We start from the raw sequence: 12,858 nt of genomic DNA, 5'->3' as shown, positions 1-12,858 counted from the left end.
AGTGGGTGGTTTGACTGAACATGGTCAATTTTCTGTGAAAGATAACTCTGTGGATACCAGGAGGGTGGGCATAAGCAAAAGGGAAGATGCCCTGGGCAGAAGCTGGAGGTGACAAAACATTCTGAAATTGCGGTGGTGATTGGGATTAGATAAATTGAGAGAGTGTGGAGCAGTTGGGCAGTGTTTGGGTGGGATTGCTGCCCTCATCAATGCATCATACAGCCATCAGCTGTCTCTGAACCATGTAAGGCTTCAGCCTCATCCTGCCTCCTTGTAAATAAGGACAAGTCTGGATCCTGGGCAGTGCAGACACCTGTTGGCTTCCCCTATGTTCACATGTTTAACAAAAGCCTGGTGTCTAAGGAAGGCTGCAAGTGTCACTGGCAGCATTAGTTTGTAAACCTGTTGTTAAGTCTTGGTTGTGTCTGTACCACCGGAGAGCCAGGAGGAGACAGGTAGCCCTCAGGCAGTACCCATAGACATTGTTGGTCTGTCTGCCTCTGGCATCCCTGTTGGAGCTCTGGAACATTTCTTTAGAGGCACAACCATTTTTTTTCCCATAACCGAACAGGCAAATGGCCATTGCCAGTGTCATGCAACCTCAAACTCACTTTGTGCCCAGTTTAAACTGACTTGCCAGACTGCTCAATAGACATGCCCAAGGCATCTGCTACAGGGCATATCTGTCATCTGCAGAAAAAACAGCCAGATAATCAGGGCAATTGCTCCAGCTGTAGCATCTAGCTTGTCAGGGCTTTGCTCTCCATCCTGAGCTGGTTTTCTTCTATGTACTATTACCTGCTTCTTTTCTCTGTTGCTGTGGATGCTTTCTTTGACCGAGATCACATGAATGGACCACCTTGATGTGTCTGAAGTTCTTTGGGCAGGGACATGCTTCAGCAGTAATACTGGAGGGAAATCAAAAGTGATGTGTGCTACAGGAGGGAAAAGAAACCACGCGCGCCCACACACAAAATGTCTCCAGCTAGCTAGGGAGGGTTCCAGCCACACCTCCACTGCTCTGAAACAAGGGCTGAGGTTTCAGCAGAGTAAAGCACGAGTCCTCTGCGGGGAGGTGAACACCGGTCACGTTGCTCAGATGGACTTTAGTGACCAGTCCCACCTGGGAGCTGAACTCAAGTTTCATGACTGAGCCCTCACTGGTGAGTTATAGGGGAGTCTCACCAGCACAACTGGCTGGATCTGCTGTTAACACTTGTTTTCTCACCTGGGAAGTGTTGTCCATGTATTTGCAAGCATGCATGCTTGTCTCAGAGTGCGCAACCTTCTATTTACACTATTCCGTAATAATAATAATAATAATAATAATAATAATAATAATAATAATAATATAAAGGCATGTTCTCAGAACTAGGGATCAGTGCATAAGCTTCAGCTCTTTCTGCAAAAGAAGTATATTCTAATTTACCTCAGATGATTTTTTTTTCCATATGGACTTCCCATTTATTAAAGCATTCTGCGAATTTTCTTGTTACATAGGATGAGAAGTTTGTACTTTACACAGTAGCATCACTTTATTATCCCTGTTTTCAAGGTCCCAAGCACCAACAGTTGTGCTGAATAAAGTATTAATACCATTACAAATCCTTTAAACTCATAAAAGCTTTTACCCACAAAAACCAAACCCAAGCAGATGCCTGTACAAAACTGAGGCAAATTGAGAAGACTCTTTAATGATTCCTGCAGAGACGTTCAGAATCTCTCATTTTAGTAGTAATGATTATGAAGGTCCTGGCTATAACAGTATTTTAGGTGAGTTACTTTTCAGCTATTTCAACATATATAGAATACAGTGTATTCTCCCCAAGTGTCCAGCTTTATTTTGAGCACAAAATGAAGTTTGGGAATTTACAAATGAAATCCATTAATTATCATGCATTTAAACTGATGAAAAAAAAAAAAAAACCAAACAACTGTTTGGCAGCTGTGTCCATTAAGTTAAGAGCCAGGTGAATAACATGTGCCTGCCTGGACCAGAGCAGCTTGTGGTTGATGAGGAAGCCACCACCCAGCCCTGTCACACCCGGTATAAGACACTCAAGTGCCCAGGAAGGGCTGCAGCAGCTTCTGACAAGTCTCAAAGTGTCAGGTGGTTTCAGCAACGTGAGTTGTACGGGCATCCCTCTCCCTTTCCTTTAAATTCCAAAATTCATACTCAGTAGTCCCTACAGGTTATCCTCCTGGTTGTCCTGGGTCAACAAAGAGCCGGAGCAGGACTATAAGGTGAGTCCTCAACACACAGACACATAGCACCATTCCCTCATCATCATCACCACCTCCTTCCCATCTCATCAGGAGCCTTCTAAACTGACAGTGGTTATGGATGAGAGGACAGATTCCTGCCAGCAGGTTTGCACTGATCCCATGAGGCAGAGACAGGCTAAGTGTCCCTCTTCACTGCCTTGCACTGCTCTGTTGTATTAATGAGCTTAATCATTAAGAAGAAAAATAATCCCTAAATGAACACACACATGCACATACACACCATAAAATAGAGAATTGCATTTCGTCTTGGCAGAAAAATACATATCTTCAAGTCATTAAACTATTTTCTTTGGGTTTCTGGATTGATACTGATGTATGTTAAAAGGATTTTGTAATAATCCCCACAGTGAGCATGACAAGTCCAGGGGTGTTAAGGTTACACTTAAATCTAAATATAATAAAATAAGTTCACAGCTTAAGGTACCTAAAACATGACTGTAAGTCTGCCCTGGAATAATGCCATTTGCTAGTAGAGAAAGTTTGGGAGGAAAAAGTTCTGCATCCTTTAAAAAAGTCTCAGCTCAACTTGGATCACGTTTCCAGAAATTATTATTTTACTGCATGGAGGCCAGAGTTAAGGTTATTTGCACATTTTGTCTTATTTACCGATACAATGGACTCCTTAACACCATTTTAATTCATTTTGCATAGAACAATGTATCAGTAGTTGCTCTTACACAGCACTTTTCACTCAGACCTCTCAAAGTAATTTGTACAGGAGGTAACGGCTATTATCTTTACAAAATACACTGGGGGAAGGTAACTTATTTGTCAGTGGCCACTTAGACATGTGGTAGAGCTGAAACAGAAAACAGGTTGCCTAAACAGCAGTTCAGTAAATGCTCCATCCGAGAGGTGACCGCCTCTTCCAACCTTTCCATTTATTTTTTTTTGGCCAGATAAAAATGTGATGTTTGCATCGAATATAGGAATATTTCTTTCAAGTTGAGGTTCTACCAACATCAAGAGAGTTCTGTTAACAAAAGTGTCCCTTTCGTTTCAGGGATTTATTTCAAAATTGTTTTTTAAAAAAATAATATATATATATATGTGTAAACTTCATTCCTTTAGCCCACTGTAATCCACTGTATTATTCATCCTTGTCATCATTTTTGGAGTTCCTCTGCAGGACAGGGCTCAGTTTATTTTGCAAAACCGCTGCAAGTTTTTTTGAGGTTTTCTTCAAGAAAGCGCTTCCAGGGTGCACATTACTAACATGCAGGTACAGGTCCTCCTGCGTGGGGCCTGTGTAGCCACAGTCTTCACACACATAAAGTTTGTCTCGCCTCTGTTTGTAGGCGTATTGCTGCTGCACGCCGTGGATCTTCTTCAGGTGGGACTCCAGGGAGCAGCGCTGCGTGAAGGCTTTGTTGCAAATCTCGCATTTGTAAGGTCGAATTCCTGCAACGTTAAAAGACAGCCATTACCATTCTGATTTACTAAGGACCCAGCTATGAGCAATGCTCTGGCGTATTAGTTATTGAGCAAATACGTCGCAGCAGGGAGCTAATAGCCTGAGGAACTAACTGTCTAAATAAAACTTCTTCCTTTCAGGCTAAAATTTTCAGGAACGGGTTGATATATTTAGGAACAAAAAACCGTTCTAGGTTTCAAGGGGATGTCGGCAGACGCTGAGGATAACAGAAGTCCATCAGTGGCTTTTGTCCTAAAGAAAAAGCCATTGTCAGCTCCTGCAAAACTGACTCCTTCAGAGCCCTGACTTTTTGAAGTCCTGTGATTAGGAACTATTGGTTTCAGGTAACTTTCCATTTTGGCTTTTATAATGAATGAAATCATGTATCTCAGTAAGATGTTAATTTTTTCCCTTTTAGTGAGCAAAGCTTAATGAGTCTTCAATGAATGGCAGCCCTAAATGAAAATACAGTGATCACAGTCCTTCAAACAAATGAGAGCATTTCTGTAGAATATAGACTTGATTGACTGAGATTACAAGCTCAAGTTCTAGAGGAGAAGTGCGTTAAGATGAAAGAAATAGGTACATTTACCTGGGAGGAGGGAGAAGAGGCTGGCTGGTGATTTGAATGCCTGAGCAGTTTTGTTCAACAAACATTATCAAAATAACAGTAAAGTGTAACCATTTTACCACCAAGCAACACCAATTTAACAACCCCCAAGTATCATAGAATCATAGAAAGTCCTGAGTTGGAAGGGACCCACAAGGATCATCAAGTCCAACACTTGTCCCTGCACAAGACAACCCCACAGTTCACACCATGTGTCTGAGGGTGTTGTCCAATCTCTTCTTGAACACTGTCAGGCTTGGGTCCGTGACACCTCCCTGGGGAGCCTGTTCCAGTGCTTCAACACCCTCTGGCTGAAGAACCTTTTCCTAATGTCCAACCTAAACCTCCCCTGGCACATCTTCCTGCCATTCCCTCAGGTTCTATCATTGGTTGCCAGAGAGAAGAGATCAGTGCCTGCCCCTCCTCCTCCCCTTGTGAGGAAGCTGTAGACCATGATGAGGTCACCCCTCAATCTCCTTCAGGCTGAACAGACCTAGTGACTTCAGCTGCTCATCATATGGCTTCCCCTCCAAACCCCTCACCAAATTTGTTGCCCTGTTCTGGACACTCTCTAGTAGTTTTATATCTTTTTTTTTTTTTCATCCTGTGGCACCCAGAACTGCACACAGTGCTCCAGGTGAGGCCGCACCAGAGCAGAGCAGAGTGGGACAATCACCTCCCTCGCCTGGCTGGCAATGCTGTGCTGGATGCACCCAGGACACGGTTGGTCCTCTTGGCTGCCAGGGACACTGTTGGCTCATATTCAACATGGTGTCAATCAGAACCCCCAGATCCCTCTCTGCAGAGCTGCTCTCCAGCATCTCATTCCCCAGTCTGTATGTACAGCCAGGGCTGCCATGTTCCAGGTGCAGAATCTGGCACTTGCCCTTGTTGAACTTCATGAGGTTGGTGATGGCCCAGTTCTCCATTTTATCCAGATCCCTCTGCAGGGCCTCTCTGCCCTCAAAGTGTCAACAGCTCCTCCCAATTTTGTGTCATCAGAGAACTTGCTTAGTATTCCCTCAAGTCCTGTGTCCAAGTCATTTATGAAGACATTGAAGAGTCCTGGCCCTAAGATGGATCCCTGCTGAACGCCACTAGTGACCGGTCACCAGCCCGACATAACCCCATTTACTGAACTCTTTGAGTCCGGCCCATCAGCCAATTGCTCACCCACTGCATTGTGTGTTTATCCAGCTGTGTGCTGGACATCTTGTCCAGGAGGATACTGGGAGAGACAATATCAAAGGCTTTACTGAATTCCAAAAAGATCACGCCAAAAGGCTTCCCTTGGTCAACTAGGTGGGTAACTTTGTTATAGAAAGAAATTAGGTTTTTTAAGCAGGACATTCCCCTCACGAACCCATGCTGGCTGGACCAATGACTATGTTGTCTTTCAGATGTTTTTCAGTAACTCCCAGAATAAACTTCTCCATGATTTTTCCAGGCACAGAAGTGAGGCTGACAGGCCTGTAGTTGCCAGGGTCATCCCTGTTGCCCTTCTTCTAGATTGGGACAATGTTTGCCCATACCTGCATGACAAATAGCTGAGTGTTTAGTGACACTTGAGAAAAACCTAAACCAGTTTTGATTTTACTTACTAGACTAGCTCAGTAAGTTTTCAAGCAAAGAACAGCCTTAATACTGATGCAAGGATTTACCTAAACCCTTGTTTTCCCAATGAAAGGTGAAATGCAAGCCTATGGAAGATCAGTCCTATGGTGCTATGCAAAAAAGAACAAAGCACACATGTCCATACACATGGCTATAAATTTGTAACTGGATTGTGCTAAATTCACCACTCAGTTGCTGATCTTTCTACCAGAAATCCAAACTGATCAGAAGTTCCAATAAGCAGCATCCTGATTGCATTTTTACAAGTCTTGTAAAAGGAGGTAATGCCAGTGTACTGGCTCACACAGTCATAGAATCACAGAGTGGTTTGGGCTGGAAGGAGCCTTCAAAGCTCATCCAGTCCAACCCCCTGCAATAAGCAGGGACAACTTCAATCAGATCAGGTTGCTCAGAGCCCTGTCCAGCCTAGCCTGGAATGTTTCCAGGGATGGGGCATCTACCACCTCTCTGGGCAACCTGTGTCAGTGTTTCATCACCCTCATGTCTGCCCTGAATCTCCCCTCCTTTCTTTTAAAACCATTACCCTTTGTCCTGTCACAACAGGTCCTGCTAAAAAGTCTGTCCCCATCTTTCTTACAGGCACCTTTTAAGTACTGAAAGGCCACAATAAGGTCTCCCTGGAACCTTCTTTTCTCCAGGCTGAACAACGTCAACTCTCTCAGCCTGTCCTCACAGCAGAGCTGTTCTAGCCCTCTGATAACTTTTGTGGCCCTCCACAAGACTACCAAGCCTAAAGTTTCCTAATGCCTACTGCAGTGAGACTGCTTCAGTTACATTAGGCTGCAAATGGAGAGAAACTCTACATCTTCATTAGAATTCACACACAAAAATGTATATTTTACAAACACAATTTTGGGTGCCATTTCACGCTGATCTGAAGGTTATTTAAACCCCCACCATCCGTGGTTCGTGACACTAGCAGTGTTCCACAGGCACGAGTGCAAGCACATGGGTGGTCATGCCAGGACGGCACAGCCCATTAGAGCTGTGGCAACTTCTTCTTTACTTAGGAAAAATTTTAAAATTTGATTTTACTATGTGTATTAGTTAATCTTTAATGTGTAACTCTGCTTATGCCATGAAGCTAGACTGGGACATTTGGCTCTCACTCTCTCTGACACTACCCTAATTTTGCACACTCTGGTTACAAACACTGCACAACAATTTCCACTGGAAACACCACCAGTCAGTAGAGCACATGTAGATGAGCACCTGTAGCTACAAAATATAAAACCCACACTACCACTTCCAGCCCATTTATCTTCTTTTAAACATTCAAATATAGTCCATCTTTCCTGAACAGCAATCAACTTTGGCATAAAAAAGACAACCATTTTCAGAGATACACACCAATACACAATACATATTAGTACTGCTGCTGCAGCCAGCCTTCATGCCCCCACCATGAACCAAGGCATCGGGCAAATACAATATATGTGAGTGCCCATCCTGGCTTTACACTGGAAAGGAGAAAAAAAGTTATGCCATATTTCTTCTAGTAAATTTGGGGACAATCTAACCGTAAGATTCTCATTTCCTGGACAGTGTGTTTTCACCCCTGTTTTCCCCCTGGTTCGCTTCCAGAGTTTCTCAAAATCAGCTCCACTCCTGCATAGTGAGTTCAAGTCTAGCTGCTGCAACATATATGTATGTTTAGCTTCTGAACAGATACCTTCTTGGATTTAGTTTCTGAATCTCAAAAGATGACCAGAGAGGTTAAAAAACACAGGCTGCTTGGTCTGCCAGAAAGTGCTTGGGAACAGTGGGGTTGATACGTGCTTAAGCCATCACTTCTACTAAGAAAAAGCGAAACGCAAACATGGCATTCTCCCTGCTCCAAGTTAGGATAAACACTTCTCTTAGCTGGATTTGAGGCAATCAATCAAAGAAACAAAACCATTGCTGCAGAGCAGCCATGGAAAGTGCATCCCTGGGAGCAAGAGCGAGCAGAAAAGGGAAAGGGATGATTTTTCTTTCTTCCAGTGCCATCATGGGCTTAAATGACAGCTTCCTCAGTTATGCCTGTACATCTGGTGTAGATGCAAGCAGGGAGGAGGGAACTAGATCAGGTTGAAGGTAACTTTTTAACCCACCCTCAACCCAGGGCAGGAACTGCTGTTGGGAGATTTTCAACCCACTGCTCCTGATTCTCAACCGACTGCTCCTGATTTTCAACCCATGCTGTGACCCACACGAGTAGAGGACCAGTGGCCAAACTGATCTGAATGGCTGGATATGCAGAGGGAAACGGCTCCAAAAGGGGATTGGGGGAGCTGGTAGCCTGAGGCAGGTGGGGATGCAATGCACAGAGTTAGCAGAAGTCAGATGTGTTATCAAGTTTCCCTAAAAAAGCATAGCATGAACTGCACTCTGTTTTCTCCAGATGGTGCCAAAATCAAGCCATAACCCCACCTTGCAGGACAGCCAGCAGGAAAGGTTCACCAAAAAAGGTCCAAGAAACTGCTGCTTGTTGCCTCTAGAGGGCAAAGCATTTTCATCCAACGCCTGCCCGCCCTCATTGCTGGACTTGCAATAACATGCAATGAGTTACCCTAGGTGGGTTATCCCAGGTGAGTTATCACAGGTGGGTTCTCCTGGGTGGGTTATCCCAGTCTCGCTGATCCAGGCATGGCAGCATACAGCAACATCTACACCAGACCTGGATGCCAGCTCATGCAGCCATAGCACTTTTAACAGACTTTATTAGTTCTCCACAGATTTTGTTAGTCCCAGGACTTTTATCTGTCCATATTCACTCCCTTTCCTCCACTACATCCCCACTATTTTTTGCAAATGTTGTTTACCTGGGTTTTGTATTATTGTATTTCTGGGTTACCCTCAGCCCCCATCTTTGTCCCATCCCACCCCTTCTCCCAACTCCCACTACCCAGAGGTGTCTGCAGGCCCCCAGGGAACATGTTCTCACCGGTATGGGTCCGGACATGTCTTTTCAGATCAAAGGTGTCATTGAAGCCTTTTCCACAGAAGGTGCACAAGTGTCTCTTCACCTGGCTGTGACACTTGATGTGACGGTTGAGCATCCGCTGCAAGCGAAAGCCTTTGCCACACAGCTCGCAGCTATGCACCGTAGCATCATTACAGGTGCCAGTGGTGAACTAGGGAATGGAAGACAACTGGGTGAGCAGGCATCGACATGACAAAGACTAACAAAGAAAACAAGCAAAAAAAGAAAACTAACAAAATAAGGAGGGATGGCTCATTGTTACATTTAAGAATACTTGGGATATATTCAAAATGAAAAGTGAAAGCATTCAAGAGGTTCTTGCTGGGTGAAACTTTCACGCTTCCCTTGCAATCAGATGGGTGACTGTTAACGTGTGTGGTTTGGGACTTGCACAGATGTCGGACAGCTTGGCTCCAGGGGTTAAAGCAAAACCTGTGTGCTGGATGCCTTCAAGAGACAGGGACCCCCATTCAGCTACATCCGTAAGTACGTGCGCTTAGGCTACAAGCACGTCTTGCTGAGGCCGCGTATGTTTGCTCCTGCACTCTCCTAGTGGGAGATGGGAGGCTCTCCCTGATACGAGAAAGTCATATCCATGTGGAGCCTTTGCTAATCATGCTTCCAGATGCTATAGGTCCCTCAAAAAACAGCCAGCAGTGAAAAAAAGGTATGTTTCATGAGATAAACCAAGCCACACTGTGCTGAATCAGCAGAGAATGAAACAATGGCATTTACCTCCTCCTGTTGGTCTCTCTGACTTGTTAATTAACAGCAGAGTGTCATTAGGGGTTAAACTCCTAATTCCCGCTCATAACACCAAAAATATTGCGCCAACACCATGACCTAACTTGACTAAGGGAGACACTGATGATTCAGCTCTTTGGGAAGAGCATTCCTCAGAGGGAAGGTTTAACGTCTAGAAGATGCAAATATTTTGTTATTAGTTTAATTATTCATAGGGGAGCAGACTTGCTTGCCACCAGCCTCTTGGGCCAGGGGAAAGCCAGAACAGCAGGCAGCACCGCACGCACACGTCCATCGGCTCTCGTGGTGCTTTTGGCGAGTTTCTGTGGCATGCTGAGAAAACACAACTGCTGAAATGAGGTTTCGCTGTGCCTGTGCTAATAGCCTAGGTTAAATTATACAAAGTAGGTTAAAGTCAAACAGCAGTGGGGAAAGGTCTTCATAAAGGAATACATTTGGAGTTTCTTTTTCCTGAAGAGACACTTATTTTTCCCATCCTACTCCTTCACTTACTATGGAAAGTTGTAAAGAAAGATTAAAAAAAAAAAGGCATCTGCAAAACCATGAGGTGTGAAACTAGAGGGGGGATGGCAACTGGGAAGTATCTGTTGAGCAACAGGTAAGACTCATGCAGCTACATACAAGCAGTGTGAAAACCTAGTGTTAATCATGAGATTAATAACATGGTGGCTGAAAGGCTGTGATCTCAGCAGAGACAGTGGGAATTTTTACAGCTCCATCTGGCAAAGCAACAGCCAGGGTTTAATGGGGTGTTAACTAGCCACTGGTAAACACATCTCCTCCTTCCTAGCACTGAGGTGGCCTGGCCTTGCCTCTGCTGAGGGGAACCGTGGATGTTCAAAGATAGATGTGATCCTGACACCCTATATGTATCACCATCGTGCTTTGGGAGCTTGGTCTTGGGTTGTCCAGTACCATGAGAAGATCACTCTTCTTCTCAGCCTGGGGACTGAAATCACCACTCTGCTGGCTCTGCCCAGGGATATCCAGTCAACACGAGCTCCAGTCCTTGCAGCAGAGAGACTCTCCAGTTAAGTTAATGGACAGATAATTGCTTAATTTCACCCAGCCCTGTAGGTACACCTCAAGGTGGTAATGGCCTTTCACAGCTTTGGAGAAGGACCTTTTCCTAGCTGCTATCTTGATAAGTGAAGAGTGTAAGGGGACATTGGGAAGATTCACGACAACTCCCCTTGACTACAACCTAGAACGCAGCCTTTTAAGGACACCCCACATTAAGGAACGAGATCCACCCACACACCATGGGGCATGACTCCTCGCTGCCAGGGCTGGTCCTTCCTGGCTGGGTTCAGAGCTCCTGTGGGACCTGAGCCAAGCAGGTCAGGAGCAGCATGTCCCAGGCGAGGATAAGGGAAAGCAAAGGGCACTGGAAGATTAAGGTACATCGCTTACAAGGCTTGCCCTGCCGCTGCCATCCTACAGCCAGCTGGTCTCACAGGCCTCCATCTCGTTGTGTGGGACAGGTGCTGTCACCTCCAGCAGAGACAGCCCAAGGGACTGTTGTCACCCAGTGTCCCAGCCAGCAGCTGTGCCCTGCCCTCCAAGTGGGGTCGCCCCATCACCGGGGAAGAAAACACAGGGTTGCGGGCAGTTACCTTGATTTTCGACCTGACCACGGGGCGCTTGACGGCCAGGTCCAGCAGCATCCCCCCGGCCGTGCCCAAGTCACCGGGGGCGGGCTGGGGCGTCGGGGGATCGCTGGGCTCCGCGTCCCGGGTCCCGCTGCTCCCGCTGCTCTCCAGGCTGCAGCTGTCCTCGTAGCCCAGCAGCACGCAGCCGATCCCGCCTGCAGCGGGGGTGGCGGAATGCGATAAAGAGGGGGATCGCGGAACCGCGGCCAGGGGAGGGGGGCAGCGGTGACAAAGGGGGAAAGCCGCCGAGCCCCGGTGTTTAACCTGCGGGCGGGCCGCGGGAGGCGGGGAAGGATCCCCGGCTCACGCTGCAATCGGAAACTCAAACATGAACGGTCCCAAAGTTCAAACAAGCCAGCTCCGCCGCCTTCCCGTTATACCCCGGGCAAGGGCAGGAGGAGGAGGAGGAGGAGGGGAGGGGAAGGCCAGGAAGACATCAGCCCCCTACACAGCCCGGGTCCTTTCTTCTCCTCCCCCCCGCCACCTTTCTCATGCAAACGAGGTTTCCCACCTTCTAGGACACTCACACTGTCCCCCCCATGCCCGGGGGCCCGCCGGCGTGGGAGATGGTGCCAGGCATGGGAGCGGCATCGCCCGGCTGGGCCAGCACCCGGCACCCCCGCCGCTGTGCAGGAAGGGTCCCCCCGATCCCCTCCGGCCCCGACGTTTAGCACAGCCCTTCCCGGTCTGCCTCCCGCCCGCCCCCTCGGGGCTCTCCCGGCCCGGCAAAGCCCCTTTCCCAACCCGCCCCCTCCGCAGCCCGCGGGGACCGGGGCAAGAGTTGGGGTCCGGTGGGGACCACCCCCTCCCTCCCTCCCGGCGGCGAGTGGTGCCGGGGGAGGGAGCCCGTCGGCGCCCTACCTGGGATGTAGGTGTCGGCTCTCTCCTCGTCGGGCAGCCCATCCCAGCTACGCACCGCCGGCTGCGGGCTCCGGCGCTTCACCAGGAAGGCTCTGGGCATGGCGAGGGCAGGGGGCAAGGCTGGGCACGGAGCGGAGCGGTGCGGTGCGGCAGCTCAGCCGCCGCCCGCCCGCAGCCCGGCGGGGCGCGGGCGCTGCGCTGCCGTCCGCGGGGAGCGGGACCGCACGCACCGGGCAGAGCCGCCGAGGAGCGGGGAGGGGAAGGGGAGGAGAGGGGAAGGGGGTGGGGGGGGAGGAAAGTTTCATAAGGTGGAATAGAAAAATGCACCAGGAAACTTGGGAAGGAGCATGCGTGCTGCAAACATAACGGTGTCAACAAGTCTGCTTACCTGTCCGACCGGTTGGAGCAGCTGAGCTTTGTTCCAGCCCTTCCTAAGGCACGAATGTTTGCAAAAGAATTTAACGTCTGAAAATTAAAAAAAAAAAAAAAAAAAGACAAGGGAGGGGAGCGCTGCCGCCGCCGCCCCGCTGGCGGCCACCCCGGTGCGGCCGGACCAGCTGCCCGCCCGCCGCCCAGGAGGTGACGGGGGTGCTTCCACCCGCAGTGCGCGTCCCGTCGCCCACGGGGTGCTGCGCTGAGGGCCCCCCCGAGGCAGGTCGCGGAGGGGAAG

At 48.1% G+C, this 12,858-nt stretch overlaps 1 protein-coding gene across 1 annotated transcript; it reads right to left on the bottom strand.

The window, feature by feature from the left end:
- Positions 1-3,376: 3,376 nt before the first annotated feature.
- On the bottom strand, positions 3,377-12,493 carry OVOL2 (ovo like zinc finger 2; the record flags this gene model as incomplete). The annotated part of the gene is given in 6 exon segments (XM_080340910.1): positions 3,377-3,687; positions 8,872-9,061; positions 11,292-11,482; positions 12,189-12,342; positions 12,346-12,418; positions 12,420-12,493. Coding segments are annotated over 6 exon segments (993 nt in total).
- Positions 12,494-12,858: the final 365 nt, after the last annotated feature.

This window comes from Nesoenas mayeri, assembly GCF_963082525.1.
Source record: "Nesoenas mayeri genome assembly, chromosome: 3".
In the NCBI taxonomy this organism is placed as follows: domain Eukaryota; kingdom Metazoa; phylum Chordata; class Aves; order Columbiformes; family Columbidae; genus Nesoenas; species Nesoenas mayeri.
The sequence above is the reverse complement of the archived record's forward strand: the minus strand, read 5'-3'. Positions and strand labels throughout refer to the sequence as shown.